Raw genomic sequence first — 23,886 nt, 5'->3', positions numbered from 1 at the left:
AGTAAAAACAAAACAAAACAAAACAAAAACAAACCCACAACCAAAACAAAAATGAGCTTATTTCTGTTTGGTCACCTGCCACGCCCACCCTTCAGACTCTCAAAACCTTAGCAGAAGGCGCTGCACCTTGGGCAGCTGTACGCAACGTAAGCTTTCCCCAGCCTGCCCATCCCCGTCACGCAGAGTACATCCGGGACGCTGACGGGGCGTGGCTGGGAGGCGGAGTCTAGAAGGAAAGTCCAGGCTCCGCCCACCCGGCGGCGCCCACAGCCCTGCACGCCCGCCACGCCCGGCAGAGGTCGCAGGCTCAGCAAACAGGTTTGTTATTTGGCGAGCGCCTGTCCAGTTGCGATCCTAGTTCTCGCGATAGAAAGCGCAAAGCCTGCCGGGAGGGATGCGCGGCCGTCGGTAGGTTTGCCCAAAATGGCAGCCCTGGAGGAGGAATTCACGTTGTCTACGGTACCCTTGGGTGCCGGGCCTAACGGACTCCTAGGTGTGGAGCAGAGCGACAAAACCGACCAGTTTCTAGTGACGCACGGCGGCAGGACCGTCATCCTCTATAAGGTGAGGGCGATGTGATCGGAGAGCCCCCGCTGAGGTCTTGCCGCTTTCCGTTCACTGAGCTAGAGCCGCAGGTTCCTCACGGCTTTCAGAAAGAGATGGCCGAGCAGCTTGTTGGAGAGCTGGCGTGGCCCCTCCGGGACGCTGAGTGAGGTCTAGAATAGGATTCGGCTGTTTTCCTGGAGAGAGAGGCATATTTCGGAGTTGCAAGTGGCGGAGCGTCTAAGTGCACGTGGGCTAGACTCAGAAACGAAAAGAAAACCTGTGCTTTCGCTTCGCATCTCTCCGACAGGGCCTTAACATCCCCTCCTGGGATTTCTGTCACCCCCGCTGCCCGCAGAAGGTTGAACAGAGATTGGGCGGGAGAGCGTGATTGGCAGCATGGGAACAGTGTTTGTGTCCATACCCTTCTTCCCTCTCTTTGGGGAAAAGAGATGTGTGGATTGTTTTATTGTTTGTTTGTTTCCTTGGTAGCTTGATGGAATTTTGATTCCGAGTGAGCTGTCTCTTGCCAACTCCCATGTTGTAAATCCTGGAGTTGAGTCCTGGACAGGCTCTATACGTCCCACCCCCTTTTCATCCTCGCTCTTGGCTCACCACACGTTCTAATAAGTTGTGCTTTTAGTGGTTTCGTAGAAAGTAATTGTTTTATTTGGGCTGCTGAACATAGTTTCACGTGTCTTTAAGAAGCTAGCTGTCTACTTGGAAGTTTGGGGAACAGGTTCCCAACATTCCTTTTTTTTTTTTTTTAAGTTTATTTTTATTTATTTTAAGAGAGAGAGAACAAGCGGGTGAGGGGCAGAGAAAGAGGGAGACAGAATCCCAAGGAGGCTGCCTGCTGTCCAGCACAGAGCCGAATATTGGGTTCGAACTCACGAACCATGACATCACAACCTGACCCAAAATCAAGAGTCAGAAGCTTAACTGACTGAGCCACCCAGGTGCCCCTTGACTCCTCTGATGACACTGTTGGTTTTTACCTTGGCTGTCTAGTGGACTTAAAATTTTGTAGTTCTGCATAGGAATACAGTGGCTGATTGGAACTGACATGATCGGGACTGTCCCTACTCAGTTTCCCATGCCTCTGTTCAAAGGCACAGTGGAATCCATTTTTTAAATGTACTGTTCACTAAATAGTGTTGTTTACTTACATTTTCATTTTAGGAACTTAGTCGTATTTTCATTTAAATTACTTTTTGAAAATTGTTTATGGTTTTTAATTGTAGTAAAATACACATAAAATTTATCTCGGGGTGCCTGGGTGGCTCAGTTGGTTAAGCGTCCGACTCTTGATCTCACTCAGCTCAGGTCTTGATCTCCGGGTTGTGAGTTCAAGCCCCACGTTGGGCTCCATGCTGGGCATGGAGCCTACTTAAAAAAAAAACTTAGATCTTAACCATTTTTTGATCATACAGCTCAGGGTATTTAGTACATTTACGTTGTTGTGCAGTCATCACCCCCCTCCACCTCCCAAACTCTTTTCATCTTATAAAACTGAAACACCACCATTAAACAATAAATCTCTATTCTCCCAGCCCCTGAAAACCACCATTCTACTTTCTGTCTTAAGTGGAATCATACACTGTCTTTTGTGACTACTTACTTTTTTAATTTAGGAAGTTTGTTAAATGCTGTTATGTTAATGATTTCTTCCTTTGTCTTGATTGTAAACTTAATTGCTTATAATATCTGAAATTGACCTTTTGAATATTGTATGTTAATTTTACTAGGTTTCTGATCAGAAACCCTTGGGGAGCTGGTCAGTGAAACAAGGCCAAATTATAACGTGTCCAGCTGTGTGCAACTTTCAAACTGGAGAGTTTATTGTTGTACATGACAATAAGGTGAGGTTTTAAAACTATTTATATAATAATATATACAGCACAAGTGTTGATTTATTAACTGTGTAAATGAAAACTGGAATGCTTTCTTAACTTGTATGTTTTGATTTAAGGTTTTGAGAATATGGAATACTGAAGATGTAAACCTGGATAAAGTATTTAAAGCCACAGTAAGTCTGAATTTTCTGACTTTTTAAAAAAAATGTTTGTTTGTTTTTAAAGTTTATGTATTTATTTTGAGAGAGAAAGAGAGACAGAGCACAAGCAGATGAGGGGGAGAGAGAAGGAAAGAGAGGATCCCAGGCAGGCTGCACACCATCAGTGCAGAGCCCGATGTGAGTCTCGAACTCCCTGTGAGATCGTGATGGGAGCAGAGATCAACAGTTGGACACCCACCTGACTGGGCCACCTAGATGCCCCAAATGTTCATTTACTTTTGAGAGGGAGGGAGGGAGGGGTAGAGAGAGGAGGACAGAGGATAGGAAATGGGCTCTGCACTGACAGCAGCAAGCCCGATGTGGGGCTTGAACTCAAGCCGCCAGATCAGATCTGAGCTGAAGTCAGACACTCAACCCGCTGAGCCACCCAGGTGTCCCGGAATTTTCTAACGTTTTTAATGTAGTAGATCGTTTCTCTTCATGCATCTGTGAAAGTGAGCATAAAGGTTACATTAGCTTTCATTCTAATTATCTTACAGTGTATCTTGGTAACACATCTTAGTTCATGAGTTAATGTTAGAAAATATAAACTTTTTTATTCCATGAGATTAAGAATTTAAGGGGCGCCTGGGTGGCGCAGTCGGTTAAGCATCCAACTTCAGCCAGGTCACGATCTCGCGGTCTGTGACTTCAAGCCCCGCGTCAGACTCTGGGCTGATGGCTCAGAGCCTGGAGCCTGTTTCCGATTCTGTGTCTCCCTCTCTCTCTGCCCCTCCCCCGTTCATGCTCTGTCTCTCTCTGTCCCAAAAATAAATAAACGTTGAAAAAAAAGAAAAAAAAAATTTAAAAAAAAAAAGAAAAAAAAAAAAGAATTTAAATAATTCCTGGGGCACCTGGGTGGCTCAGCCGGTTAAGTGTCCCAACTTCGGCTCAGGTCATGATCTCATGATTCGTGAGTTCAAGCCACGTGTCGGGCTCTGTGCTGTCCAGCTCAGAGCCTGAAGCCTGCTTCGGATTCTGTGTCTCCCTCTCTCTCTGCCTCTCCACTGCTCGCTTGCTCTCTTTCTCTCTCTCTCAAGAATAAATAATTAAAAAAAAATTTTTTTTTAAATAATTCTTGAATAAGTTTACAGTTAATTTCCACGAGTTCAGGTGTTTATGGTATGTCTCTTGTGAGAACTTACCATGCCCTTTCTTAAAATAAGTAGAACACGTCCTGCTACTTTGATGCAATATATATATATGTGCGTGTGTATATATATGTGTGTGTGTGTATCTATCTATCTATATATATATGTACATGTATTGTTTTTTCAACGTTTTTTTTTTTTTTTAATTTTTTTTTTTCAACGTTTATTTATTTTTGAGACAGAGAGAGACAGAGCATGAACGGGGGAGGGGCAGAGAGAGAGGGAGACACAGAATCGGAAACAGGCTCCAGGCTCTGAGCCATCAGCCCAGAGCCCGACGCGGGGCTCGAACTCACGGACTGCGAGATCGTGACCTGGCTGAAGTCGGACGCTTAACCGACTGCGCCACCCAGGCGCCCCCGTTTTTTTTTTTGAGAGAGAGAGTGGGGAAGGGACAGAGAGAGAGGGAGACACAGAATCCAAAGCAGACACCAGGCTCTGAGCTGTCAGCACAGAGCCCCACACGGGGCTTGAACCCACGAACTGTGAGAGCATGACCTGAGCTGAAGTTGGACATTCAACTGACCGAGCCACCCACGTGCCTATATATATATATATATTTACATACATACAGAGAGAGAGAATCCCAAGCAGGCTCCACTATCAGCGCAGAGCCCGATGCAGGGCTTGAACTCACGGAACTGTGAGATCAGGACCTGGGCCAAAGTTGGAGGAGTAAGCAACTGAGCCACTTAGGAGCCCCTAATTGGCAAATTGTAGACGTGGCTTATAATGGAGCTGGTTCAGATATAATGGCATTTATCACCTGGAACCTTGAAACTTCTGGCTAGCTAACTATGTTGTCTCTCGGCCCCCGTCTTTTCATTTACCCTGCGGTAACATGATCTTGATTTTTACAGTGGGGTTGACTTATTTTCTTGGGTTTACAGGCTGTAGTTGTAATTATGGCATCAGTCTTTGTCTTGCACCACAACTGCTTAAATCTAATTAGTGGCTTTATTTATACCTCTTCCACCTTCAGTTTTTGGAAAGCTAGGTTGTACCTAACCTCCAGTACTCACAATGAAAGGATAAACCAAAAATGCATAGAAATGCAAAAAAATACTTAAGGGGGAGAGCAGGGGACCGAGTACACAGAATAGGAGTAAAAGGCTTCTGTGTGGGGGTGCCTGGGTGGTTCAGTCGGTTGAGCATCCTACTCTTCATTTCCGCGCAGGTCATGATTTTGCAGTTCGTGAGATCGCGCCCCGAGTCAGGCTCTATGCTGACAGTGTGGAGCCTGCTTGGGATGCTCTCTCTCCCTCCCTCTCTGCCCTTAAACCTATTGCTTGCACTCTAAATAAATAAGTAAATAAATAAACTTTATAAAGAAAAGGCTTCTATGTATATTTATGTTGTACGTTTGACTTTGGAACCATACAAAGCTGAATCAAAATGAAAACAAATCAGTTCTTAAAAATAAGCTTTCTGTAAACATCCTTATTTTATTAGGTGACAATTGTTTTAGAATAAAAATTAATTCATTCTTATGTTTTTCAAGTTGTCAGCTGAGATCTATAGGATACATTCAATACAAGGGACAGAACCCTTAGTGCTATTCAAGGAAGGTGCTGTTCGTGGTTTAGAGGCCTTGCTTGCGGAGCCCCAGCAGAAAATTGAAACTGTTCTCTCTGATGACGAAGTGATTAAGTAAGTTCCAATACTTGTAAGTGAATTTTTACCAAAATAATGGACTCTGCATGTTTTTTGACATTCTCTGCCTTGGTTATAAACATAACAAACCTTAATTAAAAACCATGTATGTGCTGTTGGCCAAATTAGCATCCTGCAGAAGCCTTGAGAGTGTTAGGCGATTGAGGAAACTGCAGGGACATACGAGTCCTGTTCTAATGACAGAGAACTGGATAGTCAATTATTTGAAGATGAAGTGGGTGACTCCAGGAGACCAAAATCTCTGTTTTCTGTCCTATTGCTCTGACTGCCAAGATTGGAACCCTTACCCCTGAGCAAAAGTAGTTTGTTGTTAGTAAAATCATGATAGTGCTTTGAGCCCTCTGCTGTCCCAAATTCTGGAATAAAACTGGAAAAATGACTCGCTCAAATGTTAGAAGGAAATCCCCTCCAGTCCCCATTATTTTATCACATTTCCTGTTTAGTGAACTTGCTCCCTGTCCAGGTCTACTTGATGCAAGCTAAGTTCCTGAAAGTCAAGGTGAAGGCTTGTACTGAGTGAACAGTGTGGACAGTGACCATGTGTATCTTGGACCGCCCTGTTGAATGCTCTTAATGTGTGGGGGAAAGTGGAGGAAATCCCTCGGAAAAGGGACGTAGGTGGAGGACCTGGGTTCTAATGGCCACTTTGCCAGAATCTGGCTGCGTGTGGCCTTGCCTAGAAGCCCGTCACCCCCAACCCCCGGCCCACTGTCCTTCTGCAGCTCGAGGAAGGCACATGAGCGCCTCATGTTTTCCTCAGAGCATGGGTCCCAAACGTGACTGAAAAGGGAGAGGAGGTGAGTCAGATAAGGTTAATAACACTGCACAATGTCCCACAGCCGCCCCTTTGGAGCCTTACAATTCACATTGTCTTCCTTTTTTTTTTTGTTAAATTTTTTTTTAACGTTTATTTATTTTTGAGACAGAGAGAGACAGAGCATGAACGGGGGAGGGTCACAGAGAGAGGGAGACACAGAATCTGAAGCAGGCTCCAGGCTCTGAGCTGTCAGCACAGAGCCCGACGCGGGGCTTGAACTCACGGACCGCGAGATCGTGACCTGAGTTGAAGTCGGACGCTTAACCGACTGAGCCACCCAGGCGCCCCTCACATTGTCTTTCAAAGCTCCGGGAACTTGCATTTAATCCAGAGATGCATTTGACAGAGAAATGCCTACTGATTCCCTGTCGTATATGTATCTTGAAACACTGAATCAAATGTTCTCTGATGTCTCTCTGGCTCTAAAAAATATTGAAGATAAGGTATCCTCTTAAATTTAGTTTGATGGGTTTCTCTCAGCTGGTGATTTGATGTTTTATAATTTTTCTGTTTTTTAGGTGGACAAAGGTTTTCATGGTATTTAGGCATCCTGTCTTAATCTTTATTACTGAAAAAGTAAGTGACTGCTCTAATTCCTGGCCTGTTTTGTGACATTTCAAATTCACCTATATTATTTTTAAAACTAAAATCGGGCATTAGTATTTCTCTCAGATGTGTGTGTGTGTGTGTGTGTGTGTGTGTGTGTATTTTTAAAATGCTAAAAAACCTATTAGTTACAAGGAAATACATTTTAGAATACGTTTAAATGGATAAGAGGTTTTTAAGCACTCGTTGAAGTAATTAGAGTGACAGTGGGCTTTAACATTTAGCTACAGTTGGTTGAAATGGAAATATTTTTAAATAAAATAACCCTTTTTTTTGTGTGCAGCATGGAAATCACTTTGCTTACATACAAACATTTAGCTCTCGCACCTTAAGCAAATACACACTCTTCCATGGACAAGAAGAAAAATCTGCCATACAGAATTTTACTGCATCTGTGGATCAGAAATTCATCTCTCTGATGTCATTAAGTAAGTATTTTTCTTTGAACTTTCAGAGATTGTAAATAAAGGGATATCACAGGATGGTGGTTTTTTGGAGTTTGAGTCTTAGGTTTTTGCAGTTGTCTATTGTAACACTTCCCTTCACGTGCTTCCTTACAAGCATTTATGCCCTCACTTTTTGCACTTTGTCATGTGTGGTCACGCATTAAGTCAGTATTTCTCGGCAGGTACCTTTTATTTTTTATTTATTTCTTTATTATTTTAATTTTTTTAATGTTTATTCATTTCTGAGAGAGAGACAGAGCATGAGCAGGGGAGGGGCAGAGAGAGAGGGAGACACGGAATCTGAATCAGGCTCCAGGCTCTGAGCTGTCAGCACAGAGTCTGACATGGGGCTTGTACTCATGAACCATGATTTCGTGACCTGAGCCGAAGTCGGAAGCTTAACCGACCGAGCCACCCAGGCGCCCCATCGGCAGGTACCTTTTATATCTTAAAATTTATCATAAGCAATAAATAATAATAATATAATACCAATAAAGAAGGAAAAATCACTATCGTGATAAAGTCAGGTTGTTTGATATTGTAAATAGTGACCCATAAATTAAGAGGGTTTTTTTTGTTTTGTTTTTTTAATATTTATTTTTGGGAGAGTGCAGGCAGGGGAGGGGCAGAGAGAGGGGGACAGGATCCAAAGCAGGCTCTGCACTGACAGACTGTCCGCAGCGAGCCTGTTGTGGGGCTCCAACCCACGAACCGCGAGATCATGACCTGAGCTGAAGCCAGACGCTCAGCAGACTGAGCCACTCAGGCGCCCCTAAGGTTGGTACTGAGTGGCTCCGGTAGTCCTCTTTTTTAGCCTTAAGGTATAGTTTGCCCTTCTTTGAACAGTGGTGGAGGCAGATGGGTTAAAGGAGACTAACAAAGCATTCATGGCCTCTGCCAGCCAGCATTTTATAGATTTGTTAATGCCTTGGAGTTTAGCCGTATGTAGTGGTCTAAAGTATAATCCAATTTTATGTGACTAGGAAAAAGAAGAGTGCCTGTGTGGGATTCTCATCCTCCTGCTCTTTATGGCTCCTCTTGAAGTTGTTTTGAGAAAAGGGAGAAAGAAACAAAAGCAGCATTTTCATATTATCACAATTAAAAACCTGTGAAGTGTTTTAATGTGCAAATGTTTGCAATGGCTATTAAGAAAAAGATTCCTATCATATCTAGAAGATCTTTGGAATGCACTTAATGCCTTTGCTCAAGAAGGACTGGTTTTCTTATGGTTTCACTTATATACTTACTGGTTTTGTTCTGTTTTGTTTTTTTAAGTTGGCTCCATGCCCAACATGAGGCTTGAACTCACAACCCTGAGACTAGGAGTTGCATGCTTGGGCACCTGGGTGGCTCAATTGGTTAAGTGTCTGATGCTAGCTCGGGTCATGATCTCCTAGTTTGTGACTTTGAGTCTCACTTTGGGTTTTCTGCTATCAGCACAGAGCCCGCTTTGGATCCTTTGTCCCCCTCTCTCTGCCCCTCCCTGCATGTGCTCTCTTTCTCTCTCTCAAACATTAAAAAAAAAAAAAAAAAGTTGCATGCTCTACTGACTGAGCCAGCTAGGCACCCCAGATATACTTATGATTAAATGAAAGCTTGTGAGTTAATGAATGAACATAGAACTAAGGGAATCTGAACCAAAGAGCCCTAAAATCTTTGTGTTATTCAGCTAGAACCACGTGAAGTTGCCCAACTTCAATTGACATACAAAAAACGGCCACTTCATACAGTTTTCAGGGTGATGGAGTAACAAAAAATGTCATGTGCAGACCCGAATGCTAATTAATCTTAAATGTGAGATACATCCTCTTGGTGACTAGATTGTCTGTATTCCTGACAGTTCCTTCTCATATTTTAAGTTCGTACTAGTGTCTACAGTTTGTAATTCTTACCTGTTGTGACGATTTTTTTTTTTTTTTTTTGAGAGCAAGTGAGCAGGGGAAGGGCAGGGGGGAGAGAGAAAGAATCATAAGTAGGCTCCACACTCAGCTCAATTTTAGGTTTGTAGTACAGTGCGTTCTTTAAGGGAAAGCAAAGAGCAGTGTGATTGTTAACTTTATTTTTCTGATTATATCTTCTATCAAATTGGTCCAACTTACAAATAACCTGGTACCTTTAGCTCTGAAAGATCTAGAACTGTCCTTTAACTGATAATGAGCAACAAATGCTTGTTCCCAACAGGCTCTGATGGGTGTGTATATGAAACCTTGATACCAATACATCCGAGGGACCCAGACGAAAATCAGAGGGTAGTCAGATCGCTATTGCTCAAGACTGTGGTGGCCGGTAATGCTCGAAGTGGTGTTGCACTCACCGTCCTGGATCAGGATCACGTAGCAGTCCTAGGACCGCCGCTGCCAGCTTCCAAGGGTGACTGGATGTGATCAATTAAGAAGTCCTTTGGGTTTTTCCTTCAACGTGTGCCTCTTTTTCTTCTTTTTCTTTTGTATTTATTACCACCCGTTCATTTTCTTTATCATCGTACTCAAATTATTTTTGTAGCTTCCTAACTCTTCTTGAATAGGTCTTTGATTTTATCTTAACGTTAGTTAATCTTTTTCTTCCCCCCCGGGTTATTTATTTATTTATTTTGGTCATCTCTATGCCCCACGTGGGGCTGAAACTCAGCGACCCCGAGGTTAAGGGTCACATACTTTCCTGAGACAGCCAGATGCCCCATCTTTTTAAAAAACATTTCCTTATATCATTACCTTGCTCGTGACTAATGTCTTAAAGAAATAAAAACTGCAAGTATCTGTACCAGCCCAGGGGCGTTTGATCATTGGTAAGCCTTACAGTAGAGAATTGAATTCATAGCCTGGTGGCATTTCAGCAGAATGGAAGTCCACACGACCTGGATGACTTGAAATTCAGGGTCTACTAGAATGCTTTTCCATCTGTGACTTCAGAGCATGACTCTCATTTGCACTTCCCCTAACCCCCAGACATCCCTCCACACAACACAGACTTGTAGTCTATCACGAAGAACACATTTGTTCCTGACCAGTGCTAGATTGGGATCTCTTGGGCAACACTATAAAACTCAAGAGTCTTTTGTTTGGTGTTCAGGTCTCTTACAGTCTAGACCCCACCCAACTTTTCCGGTCTCTTTTCCCAGTTGCAGAGCAAAAACCCTTTGATTTATTCAGTCCAGGCTTCCTATTGACTGTACGCATCATCTGCCTGTGCTCTCATCTGCCTGTGCTCGTTTGTGGTTGTTTCTCCTGCTTATTGAGATAGGAGCTACTAGATACAGCGTAGCTATCCTGGGCCAGGCATTTTACTTGTGTTATCCCTTTGCATTATTTAATCTTCCAACAACACCAGGAGAGAAGGTAGTTACTAATAGCACTCCCGCACTCCTGTTTTACAGACCAGGAAACAAGTGTTAGATGATTCAGTAGAGCGGGGGTTCAGCCCAAGCAGATTGCCTCTTTGGTCGCGGACCTTACTTTTCTCAAGTCCTGGCGCCCCGCCACTTTACCGCCCTGTGCTGTTCCTCTCCCCCACCATCATCCCTCTTTCTGGTTCTGCTCTACCCCCCGAAACCTGGTAACCACTGTTAGAGCTTCCATCGTCTCTTTCCAGAGGGTTTTTATATGCATGCAAGCAAATACTACTGCTTTTTTTTTTTCCTCTTCTTTTTCCATGAATGGTAGCATACCATACATGCTGCTGTGTACCTTGTTTATTCACTTACCTGAGAGATCAAAGAGCCCTTTCCATATTAACATTTGTCATTATTATTACTGTTAGTATTATTAGCTTTCTTTTATTAGAACAGTTTAAGGTTCACGGCAAAATTGAGGGGAAGATACATAGATCTCCCATATGCCCCCTGCCCTCATACATGTCCACTTGTCATGAGATCTCATTTCCTTGAATTTCTGTGGTACTCACTGTCTTTGTGACTTCTTTTTATACTGAATGAAGCAAGACTTGTGTGTTTAGCTGTGACTCGCCCCAGTCTCCCCACCTCCCCCTGCACTCAGCATCACGTATTTACATGTGGCACGACGTCTGAATTTGTATGTCTTATTTTACAGAATGCCTTTCCATATGGAACACGAAATTTCAAACACTACAGACTTCCAGAGAGTTACCACAGGGGACCAGCGGTCAAGTAAGTTTTTGTCCTTAACTCTTTTTTCAAATTTAGTACTTTTGTGCATGGTAAATACACTGTAAAGGAAGAGACTTCTGATCTAAATAATTTGACAGTTTTTGTTTTGAGGGAAAGTGCGTGTGAGCCCACGTGAGCCGGGGGCAGAGGGAGAGGGAGAGAGAGAATCTTAAGCAGGCTCCATGTTGAGCGTGGAGATCAGTCCCAAGACCCTGGATTCATGACTCGAGCTGATTCATGGTTCAACTGAACCACCCAGGCGTCCCTATTTGGCAATTTTCGATTAAAATAAATTGAGAAATATTTTTTTATCTGCAAGAGTATACTTGTTTGGTTATTTGAATTTTCTTTTATGTTTGTTACTTTCAAAACACTAAATTTGGGGTAATTTTAGATCAAGGGAGAATAATTAGTAAATAAAACAACTTTTGTTTTTAGCTGCTCTTTGGTTTGACCTTTTTACTTTTGTATTGTTTTTTATATTTTGTTTTTATTTTTTAAGTATTTTCTGTATCCGGTGTGGGGCTTGAACTCACGGCTTTGAGACCAAGCAGGAGTCACATGCTCTACCGACTCAGCCAGCCAGGCACCCCTGCCTTTGTATTTTGAACCATGTGCCAGGGCTGTTACTTTTCTAACAAATTAGTCTTTTAGATATATGTTAAACATTCTCATGGAGTTACACAAGAATTATTAAAGAATTAAAATTTAGACCAACCAAACTGTAAACTTCCTGAGGCCGGGGGTCCTTGTCTATTTTGTTACCCATTTTATCTTCAGTGTCTAGCAGAGGTGCTCAGTAAACATTGGTGGTTTAGTGAATGCAATAAAATGCAAATAAAGGTAATACAGCTTTACTGATAATTGTAATTAGAGGATAAAGAGACTAAATTTCTCAGCATACAGTATAATTCTAATTTATAGGGGTGCCTGGGTGGTTTAGTTGGGCATCCGACTTTGGCCCAGGTCATGATCTCACGGTTCATGAATTCATCAGGCTTGCTGCTCTCAGCATGGAGCCTGTTTCACATCTTCTGTTCCCCTCTCTCTTTGCTCCTCCCCTTTTCATACCCCCCCCTCACAAAAATGAATAAACATTTAAAAAAATTGTAATTTATACTTACAACAGAGTTAACCATTCACAATTCTGCTCTAACATATGATTTCCATGTTTCTTTAAGCTTTTTGTTCATATATCTTATTTATACTATTTTAATAATTGGAATCCTAAGATAGAAACAATGTTAAATTCTGCTTTTTTCTTTTTTTTTTTTTAATTTTAATTTTATTTTACAATTTACATCCAAATTAGCATATAGTGCAACAATGATTTCAGGAGTAGATTCCTTAATGCCCCTTACCCATTTAGCCCATCCTCCCTCCCAGAACCCCTCCATTAACCCTCGATTTGTTCTCCATATTTATGAGTTTTTTCTGTTTTGTCTCCCTCCCTGTTTTTATATTATTGTTGTTTCCCTTCCCCTATGTTCATCTGTTTTGTCTCTTAAAGTCCTCATATGAGCGAAGTCATAGGAGATTTCTTTCTCTAATTTTGCTTAGCATAATACCCTCTAGTTCTGTCCACATAGTTGCAAATGGCAAGATTTCATTCTTTTTGATTGCCAAGTAATACTCCCATTGTATATAGACACCACATCTTCTTTGCCCATTCATCCATCGATGGACATTTGGGCTCTTTCATACTTTGGCTGTTGTTGATAGCACTGCTAGAAACATTGGGGTGCGTGTGTGCCTTCAAAATAGCACACCTGTATCCCTTGGATAAATACCTAGTAGTGCAATTGCTGGGTCGTAGGGTAGTTCTGTTTTTAGTTTTTTGAGGAACCTCCATACTGTTTTCCAGAGTGGCTGCACCAGCTTGCATTCCCATCTGCTTTTTTCATCTAGCACATCATTAACTGAGTGCCCTGTTACGTAGCCTTGGTAATCATTACATTAATCACTTTAGAATAGTGGCAATACTATTTTTAAATAATTATTTTAAATGCATACAGTGATCAGATTTTTAAGAGTTGAGAGTATCCTTTAAATTATGCTTCATTCAGGGGCGCCTGGGTGGCTCAGTCGGTTAAGTGCCCAACTTTGGCTCAGGTCATGATCTCATGGTTCATGAGTTCAAGCCCCACATCAGGCTCTGCGCTGACAGTTCAGAGCCTGGTGCCTGCTTCAGATCCTGTGTCTCCCTCTCTCTCTGCCCCTTCCCTGTTTGTGCTTGTCTCTCTCTTTCTCTCTCGAAAATAAATAAACATTAAATTGTGCTTCATTCAGTCGTGGGTAGAAATAAGAGCTGTGTAAGCCTACCCAGTTAATAAGTTGTACATGTGAGGTTATTCTGGAAAGTTGTTTAACTTTATCCTGTTGTTTTTTGTTATGTTAAGATTACTTAACACTAAGTTATTGTTATAAGTGTGATTCAGATCTTAGAAAAAAATTGCTTATATTTTCTGTAACATTTTTTGTAGCTCTGGTATTTTGGGGAAAATTTATTTATGCTACATGGAAAATTTCTTACTGTGATTCCATACAAGTGTGAAGTATCTTCATTAGCAGGTGCTCTTGGAAAACTCAAGCATAGTCAAGATCCAGGTAGGAGGCCACCCCTTTTTTTAAAGTAACCTCTGTGCCTAATGTGGGGCTCGAACTCATGACCCCAAGATCAAGAGTCGCATGCTGTACCAACTGAGCCAGCCAGGCACCCCAGGAACTTCTGGTTTTTTTCTTATTAATGTAAACCATTTTATTAATTTCCAGTGTGATGTAGATTTCTACAGCCATCAGTTTACAGAGCCTGTTTTTGATGTTGAAATTTGCCACTGTTCATTGAAATTTCCTTGACCCAGGTATCTACCTTGGGAGCAGTCTATACTGCAGGTACTGGTGTAGGCTGAAGAGCTACACTGTTTTGAACACCAGTGTTCTGACTTTAGGGGCATTGGAAGAGTCCCCCAGGCAAAATCACTAATTGCTTTATCCTCTCGTGTTTCCCAGTGATCTCATCTGTTGGCTTAATGTTGCTGGGCACATACCCTTTTACGGTATTGTGACTTACTGATGTGGGGTTATCAGTAGGATTCAGTGATCTTTAAAGCATCTCTTGAATTGTGCATGAATGGTTGTCATTTGGCTAAACACCAATAGGTCAAAATTTTCAGAAATTGTATGCTTTGTGTTTTCTTAGGTACTCACACTGTGCCTCATTTTGTAAACTGGGAAACATCTCGAGGATATGGATTTGGATCCCAGAACTCAGAGCAGTCGAAGAGAATTGTAAGTTTGGTAGTTGAAATAGGAATGTTAGTGCAGGGTGGGTAGAGATTACTTAAAAATAAGATCTTAAAAAAAGAAAAAAAAAGTTCTCCAAAAATGTTAGTGCAAATATTTTTTAAAAAGAGAGGGGAAAAAAAAGGTGGGATTATTTTAATAATTCACATCTGTACAACTCTTACGGCTTTGATCTTCATGACGGCAATTTGAATCGTGAACCCAGTACCCAGTAACCTGACAGCCTTTATCCAAAATGTCAGGTGTAGTTGAGTAGTTAATTTTTATGGGCATATGTGTATGTCTAAGACACAGGTGTGAAAATGGACAGTTTGCAATTAGTAATAATACCTTGTTGAGTATAGCGAGTTTTGTGTGTGTGTTTAAAAAACAAAAACCTTAAAGGTATTTAAGTTACTCTAAATAAACCCACTCTTCACTATAACGAAGCTATAATATTTTGAAAAGCTTGTGATGAGAGCATTAAGGGTGCAATTCTAGTGTCTTCAGGACATTTTATATTCTTCTAAATATATGTTGGATCTTTTGCACTGTTTTGAGATCCTAATCAATTTACTTAATTCCAGTTAAGGAGAAGGAAAATTGAAGTGAATGTGCCACCTCCAGCATTCGAACAGCTTTTATCAACAATAAAGGTAAATAAAATGTTAGAAATATGAAAAATCGAGGCACCTGGGTGACTCAGCCTAAGCGTCCGACTTTGGCTCAGGTCATGATCTCACCGTTTGTGAGTTCGAGCCCCGCGTCGGGTTCTGTGCTGACGGCTCGGAGCCTGGAGCCTGTTTCAGATTCTGTGTTTCCCTGTCTCTTTCTGTCCCTCCCCTGCTTGCGCTCCGTCTCTTTTTGTCTCTCTCTCTCTCTGTCTCTCTCTCAAAAATAAACATTAAAATAATTAAAAAAAAAAAAGAAATATGAAAAATCAACCGAAGTGGTAAAAGAAATCCCATCTGCTTTCCATTCTAATTTTTCTGATCATGGTTTAATATCTGCAGCTAACATATGTATAGTGTCTTCAGGTTGTCCGAGCTACCTAATACTTTGGCTTATTTGACTCTTACTGACCATCTTGTGAGAGGGAGGTGGCCTCATCAGGATCTCTTTCACCTTTGTGTTGAATACACTTGTCAGTTTGCCTCTTAAAGAATTTGATCTCTAAACCCTGGAATTAATTTCTGTTTTGGTTTGGTCTGTGTGTAGCATATCGTATCAACTCCCAGTTTCACAGGAATGCATGAATGTTGTTGAGTGAATTGAGAAAATGTTGAGCTAGGAACTTTTGACTTCAGAGTGACGTTTGTTTCCTGTACTAGACTGAAGTCTGTTACTTCCACCCTTTCAGAAAGATTCAGAAAAAGACATCGAAGTAGAACTATGTAAATTTTTGGCTGTGAAGCGGACACCTGACTTTCATACTATTGTTGGGGACATAGTATTAGAACTTCTGGGACGACATACAACAGAGCCATCATTTTACCCCCGGAACTCTCTGATGCAACTTATCCAGACACACGTGCTTTCTTACAGGTAAGTGTTTCTGTGTACCACGCTTTGTGTCTGTTAACTCTTTTGACCTTGTTTTTTACAGTTCTAGTATTCATACTCTGAAAAAGCTTATACGTTATTTGCAGTTGAGATCTTTCTTGCTATACAAAAGTGGTTCATGGTGTTTTGTCTCAGCTTGTGCCCCGGCCTGATGGAGGCGGCCTTGGAAAAGACAGATGTGCAGATGTTACAGCTGTGTCTACAGCAGTTCCCCGACATTCCTGAATCGATCACCTGTGCTTGCTTAAAAATTTTCTTGAGGTAAGTTAGAAGCTAATGGTCCTTTTTCTCCACTGCATCTTTACTCTCTGACAGTCCTTGATTTCTAAAACTTCAGATGCTTACAGAATGAACATTTTTCTAGTAAGTTCATGCAGCGATGAATTAATTTCTCACTTTCAATTAACATGATAGCGTTAGTGATGACAGTCTTCAAGAAACAGAAATCAATATGGAATCAGTTTCTGACTGTAGTGATCCTGTGCAAGAGAAAATGGACGAGCAAACGGAAATTCTTCAAAACGGTTTCAATGCTGACGAACAAAACTGTGATAGCTGTGATCGGAAGTTAAACCAAAAGCCTCAGGACGCAGCCGAGGAGACCACCTCGTGCCCTGTGGTACCGAAGAGAGCGGCACTGCTGTATCCTTTGAAACCCTCTCCCCCGTATTGTCTCTTTCCACAGATACAGGCGAGTGCCAGGCAGTAACCCGGGAATAAGTAGATCATTTCAGCTGCTTTTTGTTTTCTTCAGTTTTTTTTTTCAGTTTCTGCCTGAATGTGGAATACATTCAGTGCTAGATTCAAATAACTTACTTAAACCTGTTTTAAGAAGGCGTATGAAAGCAGAAGCTCTATCAATTCTAAAAATTAGTCTTCAGAATAAATACCAGTTAGATGAGTGAAGTATTCCAGGTGACCTGTCGTGATGAGGAGAAAGTTCAGTGATCGAGCTCTTTCAGAAAAGTGAAACTTTCATATAAATTTAGAAAAGATCTCATTGAGGCAGGGAGTTACTCATAATTCCGGTAGAAAAGCCTTCATTTGTTGAAACAAGGTTTTCCTTTAGTCCTGAGTAGAAATGCAATTCTTCATTCAGCTTATAGCGAAATGTTTCTTCTGCCGCACTTGAAAGACATCCCAGCACAACATGTCACTGTAAGTGTTTGTAGACATCCTACGGAATTTTATATTCTATACATTTCACTGCTCAACTGACCGACTTTAGGGCATTTGAAAGGTGATCAATGAAGGCTCCTTCATGTGAATAAGAGGTTTCCCAGCCCCCACGGTAAAAAACTGTGCCAAGGAGACGAGTGATTTTCGGTGGGCAGATCTTGGCATGCTTGGTGCCAAGCCTGAAGCCCAAGTTGATCCATCTGCATTAAAAACAGGTGCCTGGCCGGCTCGCTCTCAGTGGAGCATATGACACTTGATCTTAGGGTTGTGAGTTTGAGCCCGTGTTGGGCGTAGAGCTTACTTTTAAACAAACAAATATTAAAAAAAAAAAAAAAAGTAGAAACTAAAAAGAATTGCCCAGAGATGGATTCTCTCTTTTCTGCTTATTGTTTACAAACAGGATAAGCTTCCCAGCTACCCCTCCCCAACCAGATGAACTCCCCATTGATAGCAAAGACTGTGTTTTATTCTTTTTTATGTCCCCAGATGTCTAGCATAATTGTCTGCTGTATAATTAAATTCAGTAGCTTCTTAAAATTCTTCAGTCTCTTTGTTAGCTTTATAGAGAAAATTTTTCTATCAAAGTGGTAAATTGTCCTTTTTTTTCCTACCCAGCTATTTCTCCAGTATTTGTATTTCCTTTATCTGAAGTGTAGTGAAAATGCTACTATGACTCTTCCTGGACTGCACCCTCCAACCTTGAACCAAGTAAGATCATCTTTTTAAAAAATTTTTTTTAACTTTTTAGTTTTATTTTAATTCCAGTAGAGCTAACATACAGTATTATATCAATTGCACGTGCACAGTATAGCGATTGAACAGTTCTAGGCATTACTGAGTGCTCATCGTAATTAGTGAACTCTCATTATTTCCCCTTCACCTATTTCCCCCATTCTCCCCACCCATCTCCACTCTAGTAACCAACAGTCTGTACTGTACAGTAAGAGTCTGTTTTTTTGGTTTGTCTCTTTTTTTCTTTGTTCACTTGTGTTGTAAATTCCGTATATGAGTGAAATCATGTGGTATTTGTCTTTCTCTGACTGATTGCACTTGGCATAACACACTCCAGCTCCATCCGTGTTATTGCAAATAGCAACTTTCCGGGTATTTTTTTTTTTAATGTTTATTTATTTATGAGTGGGGCAGCAGTAGCAAGTGGGGTAGAGGTAGAGGTAGAGAGAGAGAGAGAGAGAGAGAGAGAGAGAGAGAGAATATCCCAAGGCGGCTCCACACTGTCAGCACAGAGCTGGATGCAGGGCTTGATCTCACAAGCCGTGACATCATGACCTGAGCTGAGATCAAGAGTCAGATAGTCAACTGACCGAGCCACCCAGGTGCCCCTTGATTTCATTCGTTTTTAATGCTGAGTGATATTCCATTATACACACACACACACACACCTTCCCCACATCTTCTTTATCCATTTATATATCGATGGACACTTACACTGCTTTTATAATTTGGTTATTGTAAATAATGCCACAGTAAACATAGGGGTGAGATCATCTTTTTAACTTTGTAACTCGATCTGGTGCTAGGAAAAGTCTGTAAGAACAAAATAATGTTATATATAATAGTGTCAGAACTTGGAATTCGGTAACTGATTTCTCTTTGTCTCCTAGTCCGTATGAATTTCCTCTCTCACCCTGTATACAAACCACTGGAGTGAGAGGTGGGGAGGATCTCTCAATTTGAGGTCAAAATTCTGTGCTAAAGAACTTAAATACATCTTAAATTCTTGCTATTGCGACCCTTTTCAAGAATTTCCTTATCTCTTTGGGAGATGGTGTAAGTGTCCAAATCTCTTTAAGAATAAGAGAATTAAGATTCATGGAAAAAAATGTTTTCAGAGAATCTCTTTAAATACAGTATTTATTTGAGAAGCAGTTTAAAACATTAAAAAGTTTATTGTTGCTAGTAACGCATGGCTGGCTCAGTCCGTAGAGTATGCAACTCTCAATCTTAGGGTTGTGAGTTTGAGCCCCATGTTGGGTATAGAAATTCCTTAAAAAAAAAAAAAAAAGTATTGTGGTTTAAGAATATGTTATCCTAATTAAGCAGTTCAAACACTTAATTTGACTAGTTTCATTTAAAAAAAAATTTTTTTAAATGTTTATTTATGTCTGAGACAGAGCATGAGTGGCAGAGGGGCAGAGAAAGAGGGAGACACAGAATCTGAAGCAGGTTCCAGGCTCCGAGCTGTCAGCATAGAGCCTGACTCGGGACCTGAACTCACAAACTGTGAGATCATGACCTGAGCCGAAGTCGGTCGCTCAACTGACTGAGCCACCCATGCACCCCTACTTTCGTTTTTTTTTTTTTTTTTTTTTTTTAGTAAAATTTTGTTAAGTAATTTTTATTATTTTTTTTAATTTTTAAAAATGTTTTTATTTATCTTTGAGAGAGAGAAAAACTGAACTGAACGCAAGTAGGGAAGGGGCAGAGAGAGAGGGAGACCCAGAATCCGAAGCAGGCTCCAGGCTCCGAGCTGTCAGCACAGAGCCCCACATAGGGCTCAAACCCACGAACCATGAGATCGTGACCTGAGCCAAAGTGGGATGTTTAACCACCTGAGCCACCCAAGTGCCCCTAAGAAGTTAATTTTTGGAGCTAAAAATTCCAACATTATCAGAGGTTGCTTCTCCACTCCCCTTGTCCGTCTTAGGGATAACCAATATTAAGAGTTTCGTTTGGGGCACCTGTATGGCTCAGGTGGTGGAGTGTGCATTTCTTATTCTCAGGGTTGTGAGTTCGAGCTCCGTGTTGGGTGAAGAGATTAAGTTAACTTAAAAAAGTCTCTTTTATGTCTGGGAATTTTCTTTCTATACCCTAACTTATCTTCCTCTTGTTTTTCTAACAGAAATTAGGTCATAGTATGCATGCTATTTGCAATTTGCTTTTTTATTCAGCCCTGAGTTTTAGACATTTTCTGGACCAAACATCTGCCTCATTTCTCTTCTTTTTTTTTTTTCTTTTAATTCAATTAAAAACTTTCTTAAGTAATCTCTACACCCAGCATGAGACTCAAACTCAGACTCGATATCAAGAATTACATACTGTGCTGACTGAGCCAGCCAGGCGCTCCCTGCCTCATTCTTTTTAATCGCTGCATACTATTTCATTTAATGGAGAATCTTAATTTATGTCAGTCCCCTGTTGATTTGCATTAAGTTGTTTACAGTTTTTTTATTATTGTAAACCTTCAGCGAACATCTTTTACAGATACTCTTTTTTTTATTTTTTTAAAATGTTTATTTATTTATTTTGAGAGAGAGAGAGATTGTGAGCAAGCATAGGAGAGACAGAGAGATTGAGTCCCAAACAGGCTCCGCTGTGACGCTGAAACTCACAAACCCTAAGATCATGACCTGAGCCAGAATCAAGAGTCGGCTGCTTAACTGGTTGACCCACCCAGGCACCCCCCCTCCCTTTCTTTTTCTTAAGTAATTTCTGTATCCAATCTGGAGCTCAAACTCAAAACCCTAAGATCAAGAGTCACATGCCCTACTGGCTGAACCAGCCAGGTGCCCCTACACAGATATTCTAGTATGATTATAAGGGAACACCTGTGGAGTAAATTCCCAGGAGTGAAATTACTGGATAAAGGGTACATGCATTTTTTTTTTTTTTTAGGTATTTGTTTGTTTGTTTTAAATAATTTCTCCCCCTCCCCTTTTTTTTCCGTATTAAGTAATCTCTACACCTGGCATTAACTCACAACTCGGAGATCAAGAGTCCTATGCTCTAATGACTGAGCCACCCAGATGCCCTGCATTTTTAGTTTCCAAAATGCCAGTACCTTTCTGAAGGGTTGTGACCATCTTTTCTTGTCTGTTTACACATTTCCTTTCGTGAACTGCCAGGTTGGGTTCTTTGTCCAGTTTTCAATTGCTTTTTCTGTCTTTTTCATTTTGGCTTATAAAGAATTCTTTGTGTGTTAGGAAATTGTCTTTTTCTATGGAGTGTATTATAAGTACTTTCTTCCTATCACTTGTCTTTCTACTTTTTTCAGTGTAATTTTTGCGATAGATAAGTTTCTGATTTTATTTTAAAGTTTTAATTTTTAAAATTATTAAGCTTTTCCTTTTTGGCTTCGTTATGGCTAGGTCATGCTTGAGGCCCTTTCAACTCAGAGAATATAAAAATAGTCACCCTTTCTTAGTACATTCATGGTTTCCTTTTCTGTGTTTAATTCCTTGATTCGTATAAAAAAATTTATTTTGGTGTAAGGAGTTTCATAGGGAATGAACCTTCCCTTCTCCACCCAAATGGTGGATGAGTTTCCTTAATGCTTTTTCATGACAAGTGATATTGCATGTTAACTACAGCCCATCTGAAGGTGCCAAACTATGTAGAATACTTTAATAAACGTATAGCGATTGTATTTTAGTTCATGGTAGTTCATCTTTGATACACCACATCCTATTCTTGGGGCATAGTGTATGTTTCAGAGTAGGAGATGAGTGGGTTGTTTTTTGTAACTGTCGATAATTGTTTTTAAGATTGTATTTTTAAGTAATCTCTGTATCCAATGTGGGGCTCGAACCCACAACCCTGAGGTCGAGTCCCCATGCTCCACAGACCAGACCAGGCCAGCCAGGTGCCCTGATTACAAAAAAATTTGTAATAAAAACCATGTACTAACTCTCCCTTGGATTAAATGTCACTCTGGCTTTCTTTTTACAGATTAATGCTGTGAAAAAGACTGAGCTCCACTTGTAAAATAACAAGTGTAAAGCAAGGAAGACCATTTTTATATTGTTTAGAAATTCCTCCATTTCTAAACTTAAATGCTTAGATTTTTGTAAACAAGACTAACTTTTCTTATAACTGTTTGATGTAATTCTGGACTTTCTAAAATGAATTAACCTAAAATTAAATTTAAAATCTTAACTTTCCTTTTCCTGTTTATCCTCAGATTATGGATTGGCTATGCCTCCTTCTGGATGCTAACTTTACCGTTGTGGTAATGATACCAGAAGCAAAAAGACTACTGTTAAGTCTTTATAAGTTTGTGAAATCCCAGGTGTGTGATTATTTGATATATGCTGAATTCCTTTTGTACCCGAGTATCACTTACATTATAATTTATTCTTAACATTTTTGTCTTGGCATAGTTATAAGTAATCGCGGAGGATTTGTTTGTGTGTGGAAGTTCCGGTAAAAGTTACTTTGAAACTTTTTTCTTTAGATATGCATTTGCTCCGAGCTCAACAAGATTGAAGTAAGTTTTCGTGAGCTGCAAAAACTAAATCAAGAAAAGAATAATAGGGAATTATATTCAATCGAAGTACTGGAACTCTTCTGATACTACCGATTCTCCTTCATAGATGTTTTATGAAGCTCTTTTATGTGAATTCTTCCTGCTCATCCAGGCAAGAGATGTGTTTTGTTTGTAACTGTCTCCGTGACCAGAGAAATGAGTCCTCTAGTATCTGGACCATCACTGTTGCATTCTTCTGGGTTGGAACATAGGTTTCATGTGAACCTATTTTAGTTTATGGACATTGGTGGGGAGAGGTTCTGAAACTTTTTTTTAAATATGTAACTGAGCTGATTTTAAGTAAACTTATTTGTGTATTGATAAAAATCTAATTTCTTACCATGTGTTTTGGTTAGTTCTTCTTTTAGTAAAAAAAAAAAAAGTAAATAAATAATAATAATCGTAAAAATCACCACTGAAACAGTGATTCTAAGAAGAATGTAGTTTTATCAGAGTCCGAAGCTGTCCTAGCTCATCCGTGCTTGTGGGGGACCGAAGAAGTCGGTCCCATAAGCAGGTGCAGAAAGGTCTGTACAGGCATGTGCCTGTCTTCTGCCATTTTCTCCTGTCCTTTATCGACTTCTGCTTACCTTCTTTATATGCCTAGGAGTTGAACAGTACCTCCCTCTATTTATTGTCCCTCAGATCATCTTCGTGATGAGTAGGTAATTTAGGTTTTTATATTACTAAATAGTAGAAAAGTCTGTTCTGAAAATAGCTTTATAGGTTAGTTGACCATAGAATTTCCCATTTTAACTCTTTGGATTTAGGACAGATGAGGGGTTTTATGTAGATGAAATGGATGCTTTTGTTTCTTGGAGATAAACTCAGGATTTATCTTTGTTAAAAATGAAATCATTCGGGGCGCCTGGGTGGCTCAGTCGGTTGGGCATCCGGCTTTGGCTCAGGTCATGATCTCGCAGACCCCACGTTGGGCTCTGTGTGGACAGCTCAGAGCTTGGAGCCTGCTTAGGATTCTGCACCTCCCTGTCTCTCTGCTCCTCCTCCTCCTCTCTCTCTCTCCAAATTAAACATTAAAGAAAAATTAAAAAAAAAAAAAATGAAATCATTCTTTCAGGTGATGAATTAAGATCCCTGTAAATAACTTGAAACATTTCTGAGCAATGAAATCTCTGTTGAGTAAATCATATTGAAACCTGTTTTAACTTGAAGAGTTTCAATA

At 40.6% G+C, this 23,886-nt stretch overlaps 1 protein-coding gene across 3 annotated transcripts; it reads left to right on the top strand.

Moving 5' to 3' along the window:
- The first annotated feature begins 257 nt into the window (after positions 1 to 257).
- On the top strand, positions 258 to 23,045 carry NOL11 (nucleolar protein 11). 3 transcript variants are annotated; one of them, XM_043585049.1, is made up of 18 exons: positions 258 to 564; positions 2,292 to 2,405; positions 2,516 to 2,572; positions 5,252 to 5,400; positions 6,760 to 6,817; positions 7,131 to 7,275; positions 9,475 to 9,663; positions 11,340 to 11,416; positions 13,900 to 14,023; positions 14,616 to 14,704; positions 15,286 to 15,354; positions 16,059 to 16,243; positions 16,397 to 16,522; positions 16,676 to 16,903; positions 17,341 to 17,419; positions 18,056 to 18,148; positions 22,359 to 22,466; positions 22,632 to 23,045. In XM_043585049.1, exons 1-18 carry the CDS (start codon positions 424 to 426, stop codon positions 22,746 to 22,748), a joined length of 2,148 nt encoding a protein of 715 aa, XP_043440984.1. In that variant the 5' UTR covers positions 258 to 423; the 3' UTR covers positions 22,749 to 23,045. The 3 variants fall into 3 exon arrangements, with proteins under 3 accessions (XP_043440984.1, XP_043440985.1, XP_043440986.1); XM_043585050.1 differs by having other exon boundaries at positions 367 to 564; positions 16,736 to 16,903; XM_043585051.1 differs by lacking the exons at positions 258 to 564; positions 2,292 to 2,405; positions 5,252 to 5,400 and having other exon boundaries at positions 2,520 to 2,572.
- Positions 23,046 to 23,886: the final 841 nt, after the last annotated feature.

The sequence above is a fragment of the Prionailurus bengalensis genome, chromosome E1 (genome assembly GCF_016509475.1).
Source record: "Prionailurus bengalensis isolate Pbe53 chromosome E1, Fcat_Pben_1.1_paternal_pri, whole genome shotgun sequence".
Classification (NCBI taxonomy): domain Eukaryota; kingdom Metazoa; phylum Chordata; class Mammalia; order Carnivora; family Felidae; genus Prionailurus; species Prionailurus bengalensis.
Note: the sequence above shows the minus strand (reverse complement) of the source record. Positions and strands in the feature narration are given on the sequence as shown.